This window comes from Cervus elaphus, chromosome 31, assembly GCF_910594005.1.
Source record: "Cervus elaphus chromosome 31, mCerEla1.1, whole genome shotgun sequence".
In the NCBI taxonomy this organism is placed as follows: domain Eukaryota; kingdom Metazoa; phylum Chordata; class Mammalia; order Artiodactyla; family Cervidae; genus Cervus; species Cervus elaphus.
The window spans coordinates 3010146-3034965 of NC_057845.1; the positions used below are offsets into that span (position 1 = coordinate 3010146).

Genomic DNA, 24820 nt, shown 5'->3' on the forward strand with positions numbered 1-24820 from the left:
TACACATTCTCTGAAGGGGAATGTGGAAAATCTGGAAAGTCATCCAGTCTCTACTGCAAATACTCATTCAAACCACTCTGAACACAGGCTTCGATTACACATACATTCAAGCACGTCTGAAAACCAGAAATTTAAAAATGATGGGGAAAACTCACAATATAATCAATTTGAGGGATCTGTGAGCAAGTGGTCATTATTCTTCCACCAACAGACAGTTTCTCTCTGTTCCAAAATGTGTAATGTTGATAATAATGGAAAAGAGTTAATCCCACCATCATTGTTCAATACACATCATGATATGGTTAATATGGAACAACTTCTCACATGTAATAACACGAGTCAGGCCTTAAATAACAGCTCTATGCCCAATAATTACAATAATATTTACGATGGAGTGAGAAGCTATTCATGCAATGAAACTGGGTCTAAAACTTAACAAGACTAACCCTATGAAACATCAGGGACCTCAATCTTCAGACAAGGATTCCAAAAATAGTACATATAGGAATATCTTTTATCAAACAACAGGTCTTCCACTAAAGAAGAGTACACATACAGGAGAGAAGACTTATAATTGTGAATATAGTAATATTTCTAATCAGTCTTCAAATCTTACTCAACAGCAGAATATTCAGGATCCGCAGAAAAGTTACAAGTGTAAGAAATGTGAGAAAGCCTTTACTAACTCATCCAGTCTAAGGAGACACAGGAAAATTCATTCAGGATGGAAACCTCTCAAAGGTACAGAGTGTGGCAATGCCTCTAATCAAAATTCAAAGCTTAGTCAAGATCCGCAAATCCACACTGGCAAGAAACCTTATGAATGTAAGGAATGTGGAAAAGCATTTATGTCTTGCTCAAATCTTAGTCAACATCAGCGAATTCATTCTAGGGAGAAGCATTATAAATGTACAACGTGTGGCAAAGCCTTTAATCAGAACTCAAAGCTTACTCAACATCAGCGAATCCATACAGAGCAGAAACCTCACAAAGGTAAGGAAAGTGGCAAAGCCATTTTTAGGTGTTCACATTTCAGTCTGCGTCAGCAAGTTCATGCTACTCTGTATCTGATGGGGGTACTGGTTAGACTGCACTTGAAATAAGAATATCACTGGACTAGAGTCAACTCGGAAATATTTAAGAATGTATTAGAAAGTGCATGCTTTATATTAAAAAGAATACATTGCTTTTTAACATTCCCCATTCTTTTATCAGAAATTTACATTAAGTTGCATGTGTACAAACTTAAAAACATTTTGTGGGGTTGCAGATTTCTCGTTATATATGAAGATTCAGTATTAACTTGATCTTTGAAACCTTGGTCCCTCTAACTTATTAGTCACATTGACTGATGTTTTAGGCGATAGTGATGCCTAGAATTTTGAGACTAAAATTAGTTACTTGTTATTTTAACATTCCAAAAATTTGGATTGTTTTCCCCTCTGGTAATGACAGTTTTTCCATTATCTTCCTTTAAATGGCCACGGTATGTACTGCCTAAATGTTCCATCCAAAAGATGTAGCTTCAGAAGCACAGTGGTTGCTCCTTGGTCCATGAGACATTGTTTGTAGTATGAGGATGGAGTGCTGTCTACTGAAACAATACTCTTTAAACAGATATGTAGTATGTAATATTTTCTAATAAATTCTTTTGATAAACACACACACACACACAAAAAAAAGAATGTGGCAAAGTGTTTCCTTGTAGCTCATGTCTACTCAACATCAGATAATTCATATGCAGCAGAAATCACACAAATGTATGAAGTGTGGCAAAGCCTTTAATCAGAAGTCAAATCTTACTCAACACCAGAGAATTCATACTGGAGAGAAGCCTTATAAATGTAAGGATTGTGGCAAAGAATTTAAGCAGTGCTCAGGTCTCACTTACCATCAGAAAATTCATACTGGAGAGAAGTCTTATAAATGTAAGGATTGTGGCAAAGCATTTAGACAGCACTCATGTCTTACTAAACATCAAGTAATCCATACTGGAGAGAAATCTTATAAATGTAAAGAATGCGGAAAAGCCTTCAGTCACTACTCAACTCTTACTAAACACCAGCGAATTCATACTGGGGAGAGGCCTTATAAATGTAAGGATTGTGGCAAAGACTTTAGCAAGCACTCAGGTCTTACCATCAGATAATTCATACTGGAGAGAAACCTTATAAATGTAAAGAATGTGGGAAAGCCTTCGGTCACCACTCAAGTCTTTTTTTTTTTTTTCTCTTTTTCTTTTTTACCCCTCCAGAGCTCTTTCATTAGACCTTGGATAGCCTCATCCAAGAATCTTAAGCCTTTCTGACTTTTAATTGCATGAAATTTCTTCAGTCTCATAATGATAATAAACCTCACCTTTAATATGCAAAAAAAAAAAACAAAAAAAACACTAAATCCCAAAGATTTTGAATAGCCAAAGCAATCTTGAGAAAGAAGATCAACATTGGAAGCTCACGCTTCCTGATTTCAAACTACATTACAAAGATATAGTAATCAAATTATATGGTATTGGCATAAAAATAGACACAGAGATCAATGGAACCAAATAGAGAGCCCAGAAATAAACCCATGCATGTATTTATAGTCAATTAATTCACAACAGAGGAGCCAAGAATATACAGTGGGGAAAGGACAGTCTCTTCAATAAATGATGTTTCTTAAACTGGACAGCAACATACAAAAGGATGAAACCAGACCGCTATTACATTATACAAAAAATTTATTCAAAATGGATTAAAGACTTGAATGCAAGACCTGAAACCACAAAACTCCTAGAAGAAAACGTATGTAGTAAGCTCCTTGACATCAGTCTTGGTGACAACTTTTTTTCTGCTTGACACCAAAAGGCAACAAAGGCAAAAATAAACAAGTAGGATTACATCAAACTGAATAGTTTCTGTCTAGCAAAGGAAACCATCACCAAAATAAAGAAACAATTTAATAAATGGCAGAAAATATTTGCTAATCATATATCTGATAAGGGGCTAATATCCAAAATGCATTAAAAAACATATACAAGGTAACAGCAAAAACCCAACAATCTGATTTTTAAATGAGCAGAGGTTCTGAACAGACATTTTTCCGAAGAAGGCATATAGATGGCCAACAGGCACATGAAAAGATGCTCAACATCCCTCATCAGAGACACATGAAATCAAAACCACCACGAGATATCACCCCACAGCTGTTTTAGAATAGCTATTATCAAAAAAGGTTTCCCAGGTGGCACAGTGGTAAGGGGTCCACCTGTCAATGCATGAGACACAAGAGACACAGGTTCGATCCCTGGGTGGGGAAGATCCCCTGGAGTAGGAAAAAGCAACCCACTCCAGCATTCTTGCCTGGAAAAGACCATGAACAGAGGAGCCTGGCAGGCTACAGTCCAAGGGGTCGCCAAGAGTCAGACACCACTGAGCGACTGAGCCCATACGTCACATTATCAAAAAGACAAAAATATAACAAGTGTTGTAGAGGATGTGGAGAAAAGGGAACCCTAGCACACTGTCGGTGAGAATGTAAGATGGAGCAGCCCTGTGGAAAACAGTACTAAGTTCCTCAAAAAATTAAAACAACTACCATTAGATCCAGCAATTCCATTCCTGGGTATTTATCCAAAGAAAATGAAAAAACCACCTGCTGCTCACAGGTCAAAGCCCAGTGGTTCCAATTGTGCCGGACAGGTCTCCTTCCCTTCTTTAACTTTTCTGCAGGGCAGAGAGAGTGCTAATAAGACAGGAAACCACCCAGCTGGCCCTCTGGACCTTGGTCCCTTCCCGTCCCTTCTCTGCCCTCTAGTGGAGCAACAAAACAGGACCGTGAGGACAGCAACAACTAAGAAAACACCTAGTGCCAGAAACAAGTTTTCTCTTTAAAGAAATAGACGCCTGCACAGTTGATAGCACTTTCTAGATGACTTTGTACACCCAACCAGTGGCTCGAGTCATCTGTCCCCAGTGCAGGGGAAAGCTTTGTTCATGGTCTGTCTGCACTTTATCAGTAAAATGTGTTCATTAGCATCCTCGATCCATGTCACCAAAGGGACTATGCCCTATCTTAAAGCATGGTCCTCTCTCCTTCATAATCTTAGAATGTAGGGATGGTTTCATTCCTCTTCACACTTAGGTTCTAAGAAATATATTTTAGATTCTAAGACTTGAAAACAGATCTGAACCCTAAATGCATCCCCAAGTATCAGTTCAGTTCTTGCTCAGTCGTGTCCGGCTCTTTGTGACCCCATGGACTGCAGCATGCCAGGCCTCCCTGTCCATCACCAACTCCCGGAATTTACTCAAACTCATGTCCATTGAGTTGGTGATGCCATCCAACCATCTCATCCTCTGTCGTCCCCTTCTCCTCCTGCCCCCAATCTTTCCCAGCAGTAGGGTCTTTTCAAATGAGTCAGCTCTTCGCATCAGGTGGCCAAAGGATTGGAGTTTCAGCTTCGACATCATTGCTTCCAATGAAGTGATGGGACCAGACACCATCTTAAAACATGCAACTTAGGACTCTCCTAAGCTGGTAAAATCCGAGTGGGTGAAAAGATGGCCAAGGGGAGAGGTCCAGAGTGGGCGAGAGCAGTTCTGAGGGGCTGGGGAGCAGTGTAGATGACAGGAGGGCTCTGTGTGGCCAGGGCTTCTGTTTGGTGCCTGTGTTTCCCCTTTGAGTCACTCTAAGGAACGGAATTCGCTCAGTCATTCAAGAACCAAACCACCAGGGTATAGCAAAACGGGCTGCGTTATTAAGCTGGCTTTCCAGAACAACATGTGCCTTTGTTGTAATAATTCCTTGTGAGAATTTTGCAGGAAATAGGCTTTTCTTCTCTATGTGAAAGCTTCAGTTGGTATCAGGCCATATTATTAAATAAGGATTAAAAATGGCCCTGGAGTTTCTAAAGCATAATTCATATAGGAGGATAAATAGCAAATTTCATTGTGTTCGTCCACATACTTCATATGAGTTGATTCCACCCTCTGTGACCATAAACACCGACATACAATCTAGCCTTTGGCTGGAATTTAAAGCTAAGAGCAACTGGGTTCAGTAATTAAGCTATGTGGATCAAGGGTGGTCACCCACCTACTCTACCTAATAAGACATTGATTGTTAGTACAGTTGAAAAGAGAGTTGGACTATAAAGAAAGCTGAGCACAGAAGAATTGATGCTTTTGAACTGTGGTGTTGGAGAAGACTCTTGAGAGTCTCTTGGACTGCAAGGAGATCCAACCAGTCCATCCTAAAGGAGATCAGTCCCAAATATTCATTGGAAGAACTGATGGCGAAGCTGAAACTCCAATACTTTGGCCACCTGATGCGAAGAGCTGACTCATTGGAAAAGACCCTGATGCTGGGAAAGATTGAAGGCAGGAGGAGAAAGGGACGACAGAGGATGAGATGTTGGATGGCATCACCGACTCAATTTGAGTCGGACATGAGTTTGAGTAAACTCCAAGAGTTGGTGATGGACAGGGAGGCCTGGAGCACTGCAGTCCACGGGGCTGCAAAGAGTTGGACACAACTGAACGACTGAACTGAAGTTGCATGTCCCAGTTACCAATTGTCCAGGACTACATCACTCCACATTTAACAGCCTCAATTGTCTGTTTTATTATATATCATGATTTGGTAAGTCAGGAATTTGGGGGAGGCTTGCCTGAATGATGCTTCTGTTTCATGTGACATTGACAAGGTCACTCAGTGGTGTTCAGCTGGTGAAACAGGTCCATGACAGCTTCACACACTTGTCAGGTGTTTTGGCAGAATGGCCAGAAGGCTGTCCTCAGCTGAGATTGTCAAATGGAGCACCTACAGGCAGCCCCTCCAGCATGCTGGCCTCAGAGGGGTCAGTGGACAAGGCAGAAGCTGAATGGCCCTTTGAAATGAAAACCACACATCATCACTCCCGCCGTATTTTCTTGGTTACCAAGTAGTCACCAAGGTCAGGCCACATTCAGGGGGAGAAGAATCAGAGCCCACTTCCCATCGGAGTCTGATGGGAGGTCCGGGAGGAGGGTCAAAGAATTTGCAGTCATCTTGAATTCACCACACTATCTGATTTCAGGGTGTGCTGAAATGCTCAAACCATTTACTTATAGATTCAGGTCTTTACTGAAGTTGCTCAATTGTGTCAGACTCCTGTGACCCCATGGACTGTAGCCCACCAGGCTCCCCCGTCCACAGGATTTTCCAAGCAAGAGTACCAGAGTGGGTTGCCATTTCCTTCTCCAGGGGATCTTCCCAACCCAGGGATCAAACCCGGGGGTCTTCTGCATTGTAGGCAGATGCTTTTACCATCTGAGCCACCAGGGAAGTCCAGGTCTTTACTAACTTGAACCAATTTTTTAAAAAAAAATTTTAGCAGGGAATAAAAGCAATGGTGTTGTTTCATATTATCCAGTGATGAGCAGGGCACTATACCTTTACTACTTTTTACAACAAGTCTCACTAGCTGGAAAGTGACAGAGCAATCTTCCTTGTTGCTGCTCACGATGCAAATAACCATAATATACTGGTTAAAATGACATTAACCAAAAATCATCCCCCTCCATTTCTGATGTGTCAATACCCCTAAGTTTTCTTTTTTTTCATGGAAAGCAAAGGTGACCTTTATTCAAATGGTGAAAAAGAATGCTTTCTGCACAACGTCCAAAGGTGATACGAATTTTAGAAATACATTTAACCATGAAAGACTAAAAAAAAAAAAAACACACAATAATGCAGAGAGATTAGGAGTTAGAAATATGTATCACAAGTGATTAATTAGCACTAAAAAGTAAGCAGGAATACATTCACTGTCATTTTTTTCAAACCAAGTAATTTCAAGTGGAGAATATTATAGTAAAAGCTCAATTCAATTAAAAAATTTAAAAAGCAGTGGACAGAATATCATATGACTGACCACACAAACGTTTTATATTGTCAAACATTCTCACAAATATGTCTATACACACACACAATAACTAAATGGCAAGCATTTTGTGGAAAGAAAAAACCTCCATTTCTTTTTGAATAATGTGATGCAAGATAAATAAAAGCACTCTACTTGCAGCATACAAAGGGCTCTCACAGACAAGTTTTGATTAACAGAGTAGATGTCTAACACAGAGACAAATATGTGTGCATGTGTGTGTGTGCATGCACTCAGTCACTTAGTCATATCCAGCCCTTTGCGATGCCATGGACTACTATAGCCTACAGGGCTCCTCAGTCCATGGAATTTTCCAGGCAAGAATACTGGAGCGGGTTGCCATTTCCTACTCCAGACCTCTAAGTTTTCTTATGGATGGAATTCTCTGCTCAGAGTTAAATGATACTAAAAAGCCACCGAGTGCAACCCAAACTTCATCTTGTCCGGTAACTTACGGGAACAGAGTTGAAGGCATCCAGCCTGGATGAAGTTCAAATGAAAAGGAACAAAGTAGAGGAGAGATAAAATCTTTCCAAGATTTTTTGAATCCACCGCATCCAAGGACCTGACACCAAAGGAACTGGAAAAAGAAAAGTGTTAATTGTCCTCATTTCAGGAGAAAGCCTGAAGTCTCTGGATCTCCAACGATACCTTTATCCTGGGTGACCTTCACAGCACGTGACAGCTGAGCTGTGCTGGGCGTCTTGGCCACGCCCGTGGCCACTGTCCTCAGGGCCCCACCAGACTCCCTGGGGCCCCACCCAGCGTGGCCCCTCGTCCTGATTTCTCATCCCCACAGCGCACGGAGGTTGGAGATGGGCTGGGGAACTGGGGTGGGCGGCTAGGGGTGCACAGTGACGGTCTTCCTACTGGATAGCCAAGAGCCTCATGGGCCAGAGGCAGAGTCCCGCAGGTTCAAAAAAGGGAACCCAATCTCTGGCTTCCCAAAACAGCCCTAAACTAACACACTCTAAGTGAAAAGGGGGCATGGATGCTAGTAGCTCCCTAACCAGCACACACTGCTTCTCCTGGGTAAGAATACATGGCCGCCTGTTAGATGCGACAGAGAAGTGACTGTAAAAAGGGCCTATGGGGACTTCCTGGTGGTCCAGTGGGTGGGATTCCCCGCTCCCAGTGCAGGGTTGGCTGAGGTTCAGCCCCTGGCTGGGGAACAAGATCCCTCATGCCCGCCACACCTAAGAAGTTCACATGCCATGGTGGGGGGGTCTCTTGGGCCATGGCTAAGGCCCAGTGAAGCCGAAATAAGTACACAAATAACAGTATTTTGTAAAGGGCATATGGAGTGGACCACTCCATTTTTTCCACATGATGTAACAGCCACATTTGTCGTTCATCCATCCACTCAGCACAGCTGGTGGCTGAGATGGTCAAGAAACCTCCTGCAACGCAGGAGACCAGATCCAGTCCCTGGGTCGGGAAGGTCCCCTGCGAAAGGGCATGGCTGCCCACTCCAGCACTCTTGCCTGGACAATCCCGTGGCAGAGGAGCCTGGCGGGCTACACTCCATGGTGTCGGACACAACTGAGCGACTTTCACTTTTACTTTTCAACACAAGGGCAGAGCCCTCACTGTCTGAGACCTAGAGGCCACACGTCTCCTTTCTGTTGGTTGCTGCCCAGCCTGCCATCCTGCTCATCCCATCTGTCCCAGCTAACTCCGGCCCCAGTGCTCTCCTGCCTCATAAAACATTGAAGTTATTTCCTCCAGGATCACTTTCTAGGGCTAAAGGCTCCAAAAAAGCAGGATCTGTGTTCATCACAGTGTTCATCAACACTGGCCTCAAGCAGTGTTAAATGGTGTGTACTCCTTCAGTTCAGTTCAGTTCAGTTCAGTTCAGTCACTCAGTCGTGTCCTACTCTTTGTGACCCCATGAATCACAGCACGCCAGGCCTCCCTGTCCATCACCAACTCCCAGAGTTCACTCACACTCATGCCCATCGAGTCGGTGATGCCATCCAGCCATCTCATCCTCTGTCATCCCCTTCTCCTCCTGCCCCCAATCCCTCCCAGCATCACGGTCTTTTCCAGTGAGTCAACTCTTCGCATGAGGTGGCCAAAGTACTGAAGTTTCAGCTTCAGCATCAGTCCTTCCAATGAACACCCAGGACTGATCTCCTTTAGGATGGACTGGCTGGATCTCCTTGCAGTCCAAGGGACTCTCAAGAGTCTTCTCCAACACCACAGTTCAAAAGCATCCATTTTTCGGCACTCAGCTTTCTTCATAGTCCAACTCTCACATCCATACAGGACCACTGGAAAAACCATAGCCTTGACCAGACGGACCTTTGTTGGTAAAGTAATGTCTCTGCTTTTTAACATGCTATCAAGGTTGGTCATAACTTTCCTTCCAAGGAGTTAGAGTCTTTTAATTTCGTGGCTGCAGTCACCATCTGCAGTGATTTTGGAGCCCAAAAAAATTAAGTCTGACACTGTTTCCACTGTCTCCCCATCTATTTCCCATGAGGTGATGGGACCAGATGCCATGATCTTAGTTTTCTGAATGTTGAGCTTTAAGCCAACTTTTTCACTTTTCTCTTTCACTTTCATCAAGAGGCTTTTTAGTTCCTCTTCACTCTCTGCCATAAGGGTGGTATCATCTGCATATCTGAGGTTACTGATATTTCTCCCAGCAATCTTGATTCCAGCTTGTGCTTCTACCAGCCCAGTGTTTCTCATGATGTACTCTGCATATAAGTTAAATAAGTAGGGTGACAATATACAATAAGATGTACTCCTTACTCAACTTTAAATAGGCTTCTTGTTGTTGATCAGTCACTAAGCCATGTCTGACTCTTTGCGACCCCATGGACTGCAGCACGCCAGGCTTCCTTGCCCTTCACCATCTCCCGGAGTTTGCTCAAACTCATGTCCTATGAGTCCGTGATGCCATCCAACCATCTCATGCTCTGCAGCCCTCCTCTCCTTTTGTTTTCAATCTTTCCCCGCATCAGGGTCTTTTCTAGTGAGTTGGCTCTTTACTTGGGTCCAAACTACCACTTGGTAGTTAGAAAGACTGAAAAGCAACTTTTATGTTGCCCTACATCAAGACTCAGCTTTCACACAGATGACCAAGTACAGAAGGAAAGAGAAAGAGTTGAAATAGAGCCCATAAAACTAATAAAAATGGAGAATTTTTGTTTGTTTTTTTTCCTGGCTTTAGACTTTTTACACACTTTTTATTAGGGCACAGTCAATTAACAAGTTGTGGTAGTTTCGGGTGAACAGCGAAGGGACTCAGCCATACATGTATGTGTATCCCCTAAAACCCCCTCAAAAAATGGAGAATATTTTTAATCTCATGATCATGCAGGCATATTTAAGATCAGACTTCCCTTGCAGACTGAGTATGTATGGGCCCACATGGTCTGCATTTCTTCACAGAGCTACACTTTCAGAAGCTTCAAAATTATCTTTTCAAACAATCTTTGGTATTTGTGCATTTCCATCCTCTCTCTCATCTGACAAAAGCCACAGGTAGGCTTCCACAATTCCCTGGTCCTCTGCAAATAGGATTTGTCACCCATCCCTATACATTGTGCTCAATTCTTTCAACAGATGGAATCCAAAAAAGAACATCTGGCTAGCAGACACAATCTTAGAAACAGTACTTTGATATCACTTCATCACAGACAATTAGTTGTCACGAGTTCACTTCAGGAGATGGCAAGATCAAAGGTATATATACCTTTACATTTTCAGGTGGAGCAGTGTCGGTATGAAATGATGCTGCTATCTATACATTTTAAATTTGTTTGAACAGGAATTCTAACAATGTAGGCAAGAGTTTGATCCTGAAAGGATGTGTGCTTGATAAAATGTAACCTACTAATTAAAAAGGAAGGGAGAAAGGCAAAATTTGAAATACGTAATCCTTCAGGATTTAAGAAGTTAGAGAATAAAAAGCAAAACAGAGCATTTAAACATTCCAGGAAATGAAGTTTCTAAGAGTGCTGTCACAGCTGATGTTTTGTTTTCCCAAGTATCCATTACAAGAAATTACTAAAACAAAAAGGATAAATTACTCCAGTACAAATAGTCAAAACAGACAGGGGTCTAACTTCCTTAATATAAAAATCAGGAAGAACAAGACCAAAAGGCAATTTGAAAAATGAGCAAAGGACATAAACAACAAAGCATAGTTCACAGAAAAATAGATACTAATGGTTTTTAAATATGTAAAATTAAACTCAGTCTCTTGCATACTAAAAGAAATGTGCGTTAAATGACAATGGATCTCATTTTTCATTTTCTCAGATTCAAAACGTCAGGGAACACACTGAGCAGGCAAAGATGGGGAAGCAGACACAGCATTCATGGACTGTCAGGGGGGCACTGTTTGGCATAACCTCTGGTGAGGAAATTTAATAAAAAGTTATCAGAATCTTAAATACGCACATCCTTCCTCTTAGCAATATCATTTCCAAGAATTTAGGTTCCATATATAACTGTTCATCTTTGGATGGATTTTCACTACAGCACTGCTTATCACATGAGAAAGGGGAAACTACCTAAATATCCAACAGTGGCAAGCTAAGAGTAGAATACACCCGCTATGAGAAAAGTGCAAAATGTTAACAAGAATGTGAGGGAGCTACAGGCACCAACGGGGAATGATTTACAAGACACGATGTTAAGTCAAGAAAGCAAGATGCAACCAAATGTATTTCCAGTGTACTACTTTTTATGGCATCTGGTCCCATCACTTCATGGCAAATAGATGGGGAAACAGTGGCAACAGTAGCCGATTTTATTTTTCTGGGCTCCAAAATCACTACATGTGGTGACTGCAGCCATGAAATTAAAAGATGCTTGCTCCTTGGAAGAAAAGTTATGACCAACCCAGACAGCATATTAAAAAGCAGAAATATTACTTAGCCAACAAAGGTCCATCTAGTCAAAGCTATGGTTTTTCCAGTAGTCATGTGTGGATGTGAGAGTTGGACTATAAAGAAAGTTGAGCACAGAAGAATTGATGCTTTTGAACTGTGGTGTTGGAGAAGATTCTTGAGAGTCCCTTGGACTGCAAGGAGATTCAACCAGTCCATCCTAAAGGAAATCAGTCTTGAATACTCATCGGAAGGACTGATGCTGAAGCTGAAACTCCAATACTTTGGCCACTGATTCGAAGAACTGACTCACTGGGAAAGACCCTGATGCTGCGGAAGATTGGGGGCAGGAGGAGAAGGGGAAGACAGAGGATGAGATGGCTGGATGGCACCACCGACTCAATGGACATGAGTTTGAGTAAACTCCGGGAGTTGCTGATGGACAGGGAAGTCTGGAGTACTGCAATCCAAGGGGTCGCAAAGAGTAGGACGTGACTAAACTGAACTTTTCATGGGAAAAAAAAAAGGTGTGGTATTTTAAAATGTTTTAAAAATTTCAAAAAGTGGAGTTGAGGTATTTCCCTGTGGTCCAGCAGTTAAGACTCTGTGTTTCCAATGAAGGGGGTGTGGGTTTGACCCCTGGTTGGGGAACTAAGATCCCACATGTGGTGTGGGCAAAAAAAAAATAGCTTCTAAAAAATAAGTAAATAAATAATAAAAGGTAAAGTTGAATTCCACTCTCCTTGAAGGTTAGACTTAGACTACAGTATAAGACAGAAATTACAGCGTGTGATTTCTCAGCTGCTCCACTCAGTCAGTCAGTCATGTCCAGCTCTTTGTGACCCCCTGGACTGTAGCCTGCCAGGATCCTCTGTCCATGGGATTTTCCCAGGCAAGAATACCAGAGTGGGTTGCCATTCCCATCTCCAGGGGATCTTCCTGACCCAAGGACTGAACTTGCATCTGTTTCATCTCCTGCACTGGCTTCTGAGACAGTGTCACAAAAGGCTTCCTCTCTTGGATCCATGCTCTGGGGAGAGCCAGATGCCATGTGGCGAGGACACTAAGGCAGCACTGTGGACAGTCCAGGTGATGGGCAAGTGAACCTCCTGACAGTAGACATGAGTCAACCAACCCCCACGGAAGTGGATCCTCCAGCCCAATCGGTCCTTCAGATGAGACCACGGCCTTGGCCAACATCCTGGCTACAGCCTCATGAAGGAGAACTACCCAGCTTAAGCTGCTCTCAAGCTTCTGACACAAAGAAACCTTGAATAGTAAATGTTTGTTGTTTTAAGGTGCTAAGTTTTAAAGTAAGACGTTACACAGCGCTCAGTAACCAATGCAGTGAAGATATTCACACATATGCTTGAATATTTGCAGAATATCTAGGGAGAAAACTGAGAGACTGTGTCTCAGGGGTGGAAGAAGACATTTTTGATCATACTGTATCTTTTTATATTTATGTTTTTATTATCCTAATGTATTATCTTTTCTTTAAAAAGATACACTTAACAAAAGAACCTCATAGATTCCATGAAAGGCTGAATTGTGCATAAATATCTTTAACCTCCCTATTTTATTTTAACCATTAAAAAAATAAATTTATTCCACTTGTGAAATAAAACTGAAGTAAACAGTAAAATACAAGTTGAAATATTTTAGAAAATATCTCCCCCCAACTCTGCCCAGATACAGAGCCCACTTTATAAATCAGCACTCTGTCGGAAAAGCGCAGAGAAAATTAATGATGGAAAAAGAGAAGCTTAGGAGATTTAAATATCCACGTCCCTGATTCTCAGAGAAAACTTTTCTTGGCTGAATATCACAGGAGCTCAGAGAATGGTTACAGCAAAGCCAGCCTATTTTAGAAAATCTTGAAGAACTTGTGCTAAGGATTATCCAAGGGCCCCACTCTCTGCGTCTCCTCAGATACAATTAGGTCCATAACTCTTCAGTGACCACTCTACATGCAGGTCCTCTGTACATGCCGGTATAGCCCCCACTCAACAGGATCCCACTTTCCCTTCCTCCCCAGGTGCCCATTATGTGCCAGACTACAGTGCCTTCATGGAGAAGACTGACTCTGGCCCTCCAGCAAGGGACCCTGGACTGATCAGTGAGGAACAGGGCTTGTATCCAGCAAGGCACCTTGACCCAATCAACCATCCATCTGACTATTTACCTTCCATTACCAAGAAAGCTGAGCACCAAAGAATTGATGCTTTTGAACTGTGGTGTTGGAGAAGACTCTTGAGAGTCCCTTGGACTGCAAGGAGATCCAACCAGTCCATCCTAAAGAAAATCAGTCCTGAATATTCATTGGAAGGACTGATGCTAAATCTGAAACTCCAATACTTTGGCGTTTCATCAGGCGTCCAATACCTGATGCGAAGAACTGACTCATTGGAAAGGACCCTGATGCTGGGAAAGATTGAAGGCGGGAAGAGAAGGGGATGACAGAGGATGAGATGGTTGGATGGCATCACTGACTCAATGGACATGAGTTTGAGTAAACTCTGGGAGTGGGTGATGGACAGGGAGGCCTGGTATACTGTGGTCCATGGGGTCACAAAGAGTCAGACACGACTGAGCGACTGAATTGACTGAACCAAGAAGAGCAGATGGAGGGCCTCCCACAGTCCCTCTGCCGTGCCGGGTGGTGAGGACACCCCACGAATCCCACTCGAGGGCGTGTGCTGTGCTGTGTGTGCACATGTTAGCAAAGCACCTCTGTTCCCTCCCCAACTAACCTTGTATGATTTCACAGACATAATATGTAAGGGGATGACAGAGGGCAAGATGGTTGATGGCATCCATTGAGACTCAATGGACATGAGTTTGAGCAAATTCTGGGAGATACTGAAGGACAGGGAAGCCTGGCATGTTGCAGTCCATGAGGTCGCAAAGAGTTGGACACAACTGAGCAACTGAACAACCACAAAATGTGTAAGCAAGTGGCATAGACACTCAGAAAACAAATGACCAAAAAAATGCCAGTTGGGGGGAAAAATTAAAGTTACAGAACTGCATTTTTACTCATTTCCTTTTTGAACACAAAATTCATATTTGGTTATGGAAATAGCATCTCCCTTTTAAGCTCTTCGGACACAAAACCCCCAGAGAGGTCTCAGCCTGCTTGCTCCTGGAGAAAAATGCAGAGAGTCCACCAGATGTTGATCCCAACAGACCCCTTCCCCACTCCAACCCCCAATCAATGTGACAATGTTAGGACGACTCAGTTAATTTACTTATCTATTTGGGGGGGGCCGCATCTCTCGAAGACAATGCTTATTCAAAAGGCCATGACTTGAGTTCTACTTTATTGTGCTCAGTTTCACCTCCCTGGAGAATCTAAATATAATGGCAAATACAAGTTTCCGAGCTCAGCAGTAGCTGTGTATTAGTGGTTAAATGTATGGTGTCCAAAACACAGTTTAAGAAATTCTTAGATTCTGGTTCAGGATTAGACACTTGTCACATACATTAAGGTTTTCTTAATTAAATCATGTGAAATTTGCTAGCAAATCCATTTTTTAGACTATCCCACCCCTGCTGCATGTGTGCTCAGTCATGTCCGACTCTTTGAGACCCCATGGACTGTAGCCTGCCAGGCTCCTCTGTCCATGGGATTCTCCAGGCAAGAATACTGGAGATCATATCAATGTATGACAAAACCCACTGAAATGTTGTGAAGTAATTAGCCTCCAACTAATAAAAAAAAAAAAAATCAGAAGTTAAAAAAAAAAAAAAGAAAGAATACTGGAGAGGGTTGCTGTTTCCTTCTCCAGGGGATCTTTCCAACCCAGGGATCAAACCCATATCTCTTGCATTGGCAGGAGGATTCTTTACCATTGAGCCACCTGGGAAGAACTATCCCACCCCTGAACCCTGCCTCAAAGTATTAGAAGAACCAAACCTGTAAGCAAGACTTCCTTAGCTACTAAATCCTCTGTCTCTAAAGTCCCTACTTCACTCCATGGTGTTAGTATCTTGTTTGTCATTTGTTATTACTATGTTGGTATGTTATTATGTTGTCATCCTTCCCTTTGTGAGTAACTAAGAGAAGAATTTTTGTTACTAAACACATTGCGGGGTTACTCTATAATTTGATAAATAATTATCACTTCTTTGAGAAAACAAAACTAAAAATTAGATGATCAGCAATTCATTTACCATACAATAATTCAAGGAGGCTTTCCAGTGGCCTGCTTTATACACTCATGGCTCTTTAACAAGCAAGAATACATTCTTGCATATGTACAGAATAAAATAAAATGACAATTCTCACCAAGATAGGTAATATAAACTACCAGGTGGTTAAATTTAGAAGCACATCTTATTATTACATTTTACTGTGTCATGTCATTACTTTTCTAATAACCAATACATTTATTTGTCACTTATACATTTTAAAAATAGGAATAAATATAAAAAATTTCCCAAATAGAATGAAACCTAATTAACTTAAAACTTTGTTAAAAAAAAAAAAAACAACTGTGTTTACTAGGCTGTCATGAAAGCTAGTGGAATGGTTAGAGGAACACTGCAGTATTATCCTTAAAGAACAGCTCTGTGAAATTTACACTCCCAGTCATGGCATCAAAAACCCACCAAGACACACTGGCCCCTGACATGTTTACAAAACCCAGACGGTCAGATGTCCACTATGGAATACAGCGTCCAGATAAAGTGCAGCCCAAAGAAGGTGCTTAGGAATGGTTAAATTTGGCAAAGAAATCCTCTTCTGAACTAACTTAAGGATTCTAAATCAAGTATCACAAAGTCAAGAGATAAAACAGGCTAACGGGTTTTTGCTTGAGTTTGGCTTTGGGATTCTTTTGTTTTTCAAGACAATGATTAGAAGCATGAGAAGTGAGATGCCTTAACAATCCTATGGGACACATCCTAAGTGACCCTCAGAAGTTGCACCAGGCAGTGGTTGCTTCAAAGCCAGTTTCACTGTTTGGAGGTCCATTTGTTACTTTAACAAAAGGAAAAGAACTGAGCACCCTGCCAATCATGGGAGTCAAACATCTGGGTAAGCCATTCATGACATGTCTCCTTGCCTCTGCCTACACAAACTACTCTAAGCAGAATCTGAGAAAACTTGTTTTTACTTTTCATAATATTCTTCTCCCCCAGAGAATGGAAATAATTGGGTATCTAGAGGCATTTTCCCTAAAATAAAATAAAATGGCAGGGATGGAATGGAAAAGGGACTATCCCCATGCAAAAATCAATGAAAGTTGATCAGAACTAGCAGATGTAACAAGAATTCACACTTATACCAGGCTTATTTCACGTCAGGTACTGTTCTAAGTAGAATCTTATCTTGAATCCCAACAACCTCATAGAGTAAGTACTATTGTTGCCCCTGTTTTATCCATAAGCAATGAAGGCACAGAAAGGCTAAGTAACTTGTCCAAGGTCACACAGCAAGAAAGAAGCAAAGCCAGGATTTGGCCCCAGCTCACTGGCTCTAAAGTCTGTACTATTGATCATTACAATATACCAGCTCCTACAGGCAGCCACTGGTTCACACACACCATCCATTTCCAGGCCTGTGCTCCACACTGGAGACAGCATACAGAGGGTAGTGTGAGTGGAGCTTTGACAGAGGGGTACCCAAACCAAATCGGGGTTGAGAAAGTCTCCCCGGAGGAGCTGATGGCCACGCTGAATCTTGGACACAAGCAGATAACCAGGCAGGGGAGGGAGAGAGGGATGAAGGGGAAGAAACTTGATTCAGGTAGAGCACATGGAAAATTTCAAGGCAGAAAAGAATGTAGTTCTCCCAAGGACCAGTAAGTAGTTTAATTTGGCGACATAGTGGTACCAAAAGGCAGGGGTGAGGGGGCACCCAGGCAATGCCAAGGAGACAGGATTCACATCCCGGAGAGCCTCATGATTTGACTAAGAAGTGGGGATTTATCTGCCATAAACAACTGAGGAATTTTATACTAGGAAACAAAATGATCAGATATTTTCTTCTTTAGCTCACTGGCTATGACGAAGGACTAGATTGGAAAAAACCAAGGATGGAAGCAGAGTCTAGTTAGGAAACTGTGTTTCCAAGCTGTAACAAGAGACTGGTATCCTATAGCCCAGCGACCAGAACCAGGGGGAAATTTCTTAAACCAAGGAGTGGAGCTGGGACATGCACAGCAGTGCCATTTTCAAATTCCCCCTCCCCTAACTCTCCTGAAGTCTTCCTGCTCCGGGACCCTCCTAGGGGTTTGTACCCTCAGATTATGTCCCAATACATGATCTGAAAATGTCTCAGCATCTTAAAAATTGCTCCAAACAACACAGTGAAGAAACACAAGCCTGTTCTTCCCAAATTCTCTTGCCACTCAAAGAATTCTTGAAATTCTGATCTTAATCATGTTGGGAAATTTTTTTTTCCTTATTTTTTTTTCCAGTTATTAAAATTTGCTTACATTTCTCTCAAGGAGGTTGGGTCATGACTGGCCTCTATAAGCCTGGAAATATTTTGCAAGGATTATGATTTAACATACAATGCACATTCTTGACCTTATTATCTGCTGCTTTCCCAGTCTGGCCAAAGGTCTTTGGGAAGAGCTTTTTCAACAAAAAAGCTGCTCCTGGACCTTGGTCCTTATCTGTGATGCCTTATAGGAAACCCCATTTAAACTCAAAACTACCTCACTTGTATCTCTACACAATCTTTGTCCTCTTTGACTCTTTGAAGTAAGGCTGAAAATAAGACAAAGAAGCAGACAATGGTTATCAGCATATGGCATGCTTCTTAAAAAAAATGCTAAAATGTTCCATAAATATTACCATATTTAAATAAACTTTCATTTTCCTCCCAAACACACGTTATTGATTCTCCCAAAATGAAAGAGGTTTTGGGAGTTGAAAATTTGGGCCAGCTCTGGGCCTCTGAGATTTCAGTGCTAGTATACAGTTTCACATTACAACCTATCTGTTATCATTTTTTCACTTTAAGCATTAGCGTTTCCTTTGGCAGAAATTGTTCTGAACATCAAAAGGGCTTGTAGGGGTTTTGCTTTTGTTCTGTAGGTTCTTTGAGAACCTCCAGACTAGAAGGGCCAGTTAGGATTTTCAGGACAAAGGCTAGTGGGATGCTGGACTCACCCACCACCCCCATCCCAACCTCTTTGTTTCCTCAATTCTTCCCCACCGTATTCCTTTTGATTTTCCTGGCTCAGTGGGAAAAAAATTCCGCCTGCCAAAGCAGGAGGCGTGGGTTCGATCCCTGAGTGGGGAAGAGCCCCTGGAGAAGGAACTAGCAACCCACTCCAGGAGTCTTGCCTGGGACATCCCATGGACAGAGAAGCCTGGAGGGCTAGAGGCCATGGGGTCTCAAAGAGTCGGACACGACTGAGCGACTTAACCACACTCCTTTAACTCTTCTCGCTGAAACGCAGGCTGTCCTGCCCGACTCCCGCGGACAGAGGGCTCGGTGCCCATCGGGGCCCGAGAGCATGACCCCTGCGCGTCCCTCTGGGATCAGATCTGAAAAGACACGACTGAGGAGGGGGCGTCACGGGAGTTGCGGGAAGCCAGGTTTACCTTCACGAAGAGCGTGATGTCGTGGTCCTGCCCCGGGGCCCCCTCCTCGGACGCCTCGCCGTCCTCCTGGCCGCCGTTCTCGGGCACTGTCCCGCCGCCGCGTTCAGCGCTGAGCTCGTCCGCCGCGTGGCTGCTCAGCTCGGCCTGGGGCTCCCCGACCTCCAACGGCCGGGTCGCCTCGTCTTCAGCGGTGCCTTCGCGGGGCTCCTCCTCGCCTGGCCCTTGGGGACCCCGCTCCAGCCTCTCCTCTTCGGCCTCCTCCGCCTGCCCCGGGGGCCCACTCTGGTCCGCGTCCTCGCCGGCCTCTGCCCAAGCGTCCCCTGGGGCAGCCTCCCCCGACTCACCTCCCTCGGGGTCGCCCGTCTCCTCCGCTGCGCCCCGAGGCTCCCCCGCAAGCTCCCCGGGGGTGCACCCCGCGCTCTCCGCCGCTGGGGCCTCAATCGCCTCCGCCTGGGACTGGGGGCTGCGGTCCCCTCCGTCCCGGGGCTCACCCTCGGCGCCCTGAGCTCCTGCCGTCGGCACCCCGACATCCGTGCTGGCTCCCGCTGGACCCCCGACATCTGTATTATCCGCCACCGATTCCTCGGCTCCCAGGCTCTCCCCCGCCGGCCCCTCGGCGTCCACGCGGTCCCCCACCGACCCCTCGGCTACCACGCTTTCCCCCACCGACTCCGGGGCGTCCACGCGGGCCCCCACCGACCCCTCGGCTACCACGCTGTTCCCCACGGACTCCGGGGCGTCCACGCGGGCCCCCGCCGACCCCTCGGCTACCACGCTTTCCCCCACCGACTCCGGGGCGTCCACGCGGGCCCCCACCGACCCCTCGGCTACCACGCTGTTCCCCACCGACTCCGGGGCGTCCACGCGGGCCCCCGCCGGCCCCTCGGTGTCCACGCGCGCCCCGGACGCCCCAGGCGCGCTGCCGGCCGGCTCCCCCGGCCCGCTCCCCGCCTCGTTCAGGGCCGCGGAGTCCCCGCTCCCCGCTTGAGCCTCCCCCGGCTCCTCGCCCTGCGCGCCTGGCCCGGGGCCCGCCTCCTCCTCCGGCCCCGCGCCGCTCGTCGGCCCCTCTACCTTGCGGGCGTCGTCCCCTGCCTCGTCCTGGCCCTGCGCCCCGCTCGCGCCCCGCGTGTCGGCTCCTGGGGCCCCGCCGGCGCCCGGCTCCAGCCCGCCCGCTCGCCCTCCGGCCGGCCCCGAGCCTTCTCCTTCGGGCCCCGCGGCCGTCGCGGCTGCGCCCGCCCCGTCGCTCCCCGGCGCCTCCGCGGGACCCTCTCTCGCCTCCTCTCGCTGAGCCATAGGGCCGGCGGTCTCCGCCTCGCCCCGCCTATCCGCCTGAAGCGCCGGGCCCCCGGACGGGCTCCGAGGACGCGGGGCGCCCCTCTCCAGCTCCACGACCTCACTCATGGCCGCAGATCCCTGTCTTGGACCGGAGACCCTTCCTGGACTCTGCTGAGGAGCCGGTTGGCCCTGGGCGAAGGGCACAGCGCGGGGGACCGCTGCGCCCCCTCGGAGAGGACCCCCCTGCTCCGGGCTCTGGCGGCGCCTGAGCGGTTCGCTGGGCGCGCGGGGCGAAATCCTCTCGCAAGACGCCGAGCCCCTTCTCCCGGGCTTAAGCTCTCTGGGTTCTTTCACCGCTCCTGTTTCTCCCTGGTTCCGCGTCTGCTTCCCACCTGGACCCTTAATTACGACCTCGGTTCCCAGGAAAGGCGCCCGCGGGGGTGCAGTGCTCGGCTGGGGAGGGCCGCTTAGCGCCTGCACCCGTGGAGGTGCCTGGCTAGGCGTTCAGAGGTTGACCGGGAGTGCCAGGTGCCACCTCCATCCCCCCCGGGGCTTGGGCGGGGTTTGCATCCCCCACCGTTTCCCCCTACGTGGGTGGCCTGAGAGCCTGGCCAATGATAGCCTTTCTTGCGGCCCTTGTGGATTTCAGTGAAAAGATCCTGATCCTGCCGGCAGCTAGAGAGCTTTCTGGAACAGCTTCAAGTTCCAGAGCCACTAAAGTCACCCCCAGACGCCCAAACATCCCCGCTTTCCCAGGAGTCAAGTGTTAAACCTCAGCAGCTGTGCAACTGCCGGTGCCCCTGTAATGCCTCAGTGCCCACGAGCAAGGTGGATGCATCCTGGAAGAAGGAAGGCAAGGCGGCACCCCCTCCAGTTTCTGCAGGGCCCTACTGAGAAGTTCCAAAGACCCCGATGTAGAAGGAAGAGGAGATGTATCATGTCATCAATCGTATAATTCTGCATCTTTCTTTGATTTTCTGTAATTTAAAATGCATTATTTCTAGCTCTGGTGGTTCATGTGTGGAATCTGTGTGGAATGTGAGAGATCAGGGTTTGATCCCTGGGTTGGGAAGATTCCCCTGGAGAGGGAAATGGCAACCCACTCTAGTATTCTTGCCTAGAGAATACCATGGACCAAGAGCCTGGCAGGCTACAGACCATGGGGTTGCAAAGAGCCTGAGCACGACTAAAACACATTTTAAAATGAATACAGGCTCAATGCTGAAAATAGGGTAGCTGGAAAATAACAGAGCTCTTGAAAATTTTTCTGTAATCTCATTACCCATGTTAAATGAAGATATCTCCTGCCATGTCAATAAACAAGAAATGTCACAGCCATCAGTGACTTCTGGCCTCCAAATGTGATTGAGGGCTCCCAAAACTGCAATCCAGCAGATGTCACCAACCTCCACGGTGTTTGCTGAGAAGCTGGGGGAATACAAAAAGCAGCCATCTACCACTGCTTAAGGAGAAGAAAGAAACTGGATTTGGCCCCAGATAGTTGAGGTGCATATGAAAGGAATGAATTCCGTAGGCCCAGAGGCTTGCATCTTCCCAGACTTAGAATGCTAAATTCCTGAACTTGATACCTAATCTTTGATGCTCAGACTGCCGGGTCCCTTTGTTACAAACTTGTTCAAAGCCTGACTTCCCCTCCTGCCTCCTTGGAGCAGTCTCTCAAATCTAAGATGCTGTCTCCAGGGCTGCAGTCTTCCCTTTGCCCCAGATAAAACTGAACTCACTAGTCTCAAGTTATGCGTATTTTTTAGTCGACACCCACAATAAACACTTTATTTTAGAGAGAGAAAGAAGGAGGTGGGGTGGCCTGGGGGCTGGGTGCTAGGGAGTCAGAGCAAGACTTTGAGTATACAACTGTGAACAAGACTGAGAAGTCTCCTCCCGTATCAGAGTTTTGGGGTGGAACAATAGCAACAAAAAATAATCAAACCAGATACCTTTGGAGTTTTATATAGACATATACACTTGAACAGGGCATTCCTGGTGGCTCAGACGGTCAAGAACCCGTCTGCAGTGCTGGAGACTTGGGTTCAGTCCCTGGGTTGGGAAAAATCCCCTGAAGAAGGGAATGGCAACCCACTCCAGTGTTCTTGCCTGGAGAATCTCATAGAGGAACCTGGTGGGCCACAGTCCATAGGGTCACACAGAGTTGGACACAACTGAGCGACTAAGCACACACAAACACATGAACATATTGAAAACCTTAGCTCCTGTATCTCACACCCCCATTCCATCCTGCCAGGAAATCCTATTATCTCTACTTTTTTTTAAGTATATCCATAATGCAACCTCTTCTCTCTACCCTCATTGCTACCAGACTAGTCCAAGCAGCCATCGCCTCCTAACTGGTTCTCCTGCTTTTCCCTCACCCTCCTATAGTCTGTTCTCCACTCCACAGTCAGTTGATCCTCATTTGAAATCACCAGTCCACCACGCCACTTTTATGCTTGAAACCTTTCAAAGACTTCCCGTCTCATGCCAACAAAAAGCCAAGTCCTGACACATCAAGTATGAGATTCCATAAAACCAGGCACCTGAATCTCTTCTGGCCTCACCGGCTTCTAAGACACCAACTTCTCTGCTATTTCCTGGAACTCGCTGGGCAACCCTCTGCCAGGGATGCTCCCTGTATCCTCAGTGACACTCTTTACCTTCTGAGATCTTTCATAAGCTCTTTGCTCGAAGCACTTATTTTACTTTATGTTTTAATTTTATTTTCATGGGAATAATCCTTAAGACCGACCTTCTTAGCAATATACAATAGTGTTCACCATCGTCACACTGTCGTACATTAGCTCTTCAGAACTTACTCATCTTTTGCATAACTGAAACGTGGTACCCGTGACCAACACCTTTCCAATTCCCTCTCCCCCCAGTCCCTGATAACCACCATTCTATTCTCTTTCTATGACTATTTTAGATTCTACCTATCAGGTGAGCTTATGCAATATTTGTTTTTGTTTCTCCGACTTATCTTACTTAGCATAATGCCCTCCAGGTTCATCCAGATTGTTACAAATGGAAGGATTTTCCTCATTTTTTTTTAAGAAGACTGAATAACATTCCATTGTCTGTATCTACCATATTTGCTTTTTCCACTCACCCATGGAAGAACATTCATGTTGTTTCCATATCTTGACCATTGTAAGTAAAGCTCCAATGAACAAGGATAAGCAGTCTATTTTCAAACACAGCCTCTACTCTCAGTCACCCTTTTCTGCCTTGTTTTTCTCCATAGCAGTTATCTCCTTGTGACATAAGCTATTCTACTTACTCATTATCTCTCTCCTTCATCCCACCCCACCGGGATGGTGGTTCTGTGAAGCTGGGCACATAATAGGCTCTCAGTAAATAAATACTGAATTAGTGAATGCATGCATGCTTTCATATATATCAACCTGTATGCACACACACACACACACACACACACATATATATATAATGTTTTTTTGATCATGCCACGTGGCATTTGGGATCTTAGTTCCCTGACCAGGGATGAAACCTCTGCCCCTTGCATTCGAAGCACAGAGTCTTAACCCCTGGTGTGCCAAGGAAGTCCCCAACCTGAGCCAGTTTTCAAATACACTTTTCTCAGTTGGTTTTATACTTTGGGGGATAAGTTAATGTCACGAGACAGGCTATACACAGAAAATCTTATCTACTGACTTTGGTGAGTACTTCAGTAAATACTGTTAATTAATAGCAAAGGTCGATCAGTTGGTATAAAAGAACACAAAGGAAATGCCAAATCAAGCTGTGAAGGTCACTGTGAAGTCACTTAGAGAGTTGCGCAGTGTTGACTCCTGGGCCAGCACCAGATTAACTATTTAAATACCAAGAAGGGTTAAACAGAGGTGAGGAATTCAGGGATGGGAGGGAAAAGGCAAAAGTGCTGATAATTAAGTCGATTTTTAGTCATTTTAGAGTTTTCCTACCATCTTTTATGAGGAAACAAGAAGCAGGGTAACTCAGAGATTACAAAAAAAAAATCTCAAGGGCTTATAAATAAATGATATAAAGGTTTGTTGTCTTTACTGTTTTCTCAGAATGAGCAGACTCATTTCCACAGAGACCCTCTCTTTTTCCAACAGATCTCTGCTCCTTTCAGAAAAGCCCTTGGGAAGATGATGTATCTAGAACATTCAGGCCACAGGCTACACTGTGGCCAAACAAGATGTCCCCCTTGGGTTGATTTCTCCTCAAACAGCTC

General features: G+C 45.1%; 1 protein-coding gene across 2 annotated transcripts in view; it reads right to left on the reverse strand.

Moving 5' to 3' along the window:
* The window catches only part of CLIC6 (chloride intracellular channel 6), a 59025-nt gene extending 35121 nt beyond the window's left edge, over positions 1 to 23904 (reverse strand). Inside the window, exon 1 of one of the 2 annotated variants that reach the window (XM_043893129.1) lies at positions 23885 to 23904. Coding sequence is in view for 1 of the 2 variants with exons in the window: in XM_043893128.1 (XP_043749063.1) it covers positions 19318 to 20718 (1401 nt within the window). In the remaining variant the exon portion in view is untranslated. Of the gene's footprint in view, positions 1 to 19317; positions 20868 to 23884 lie in introns of those variants that run through there. The other variant, XM_043893128.1, reaches the window with a different exon arrangement.
* Positions 23905 to 24820: the final 916 nt, after the last annotated feature.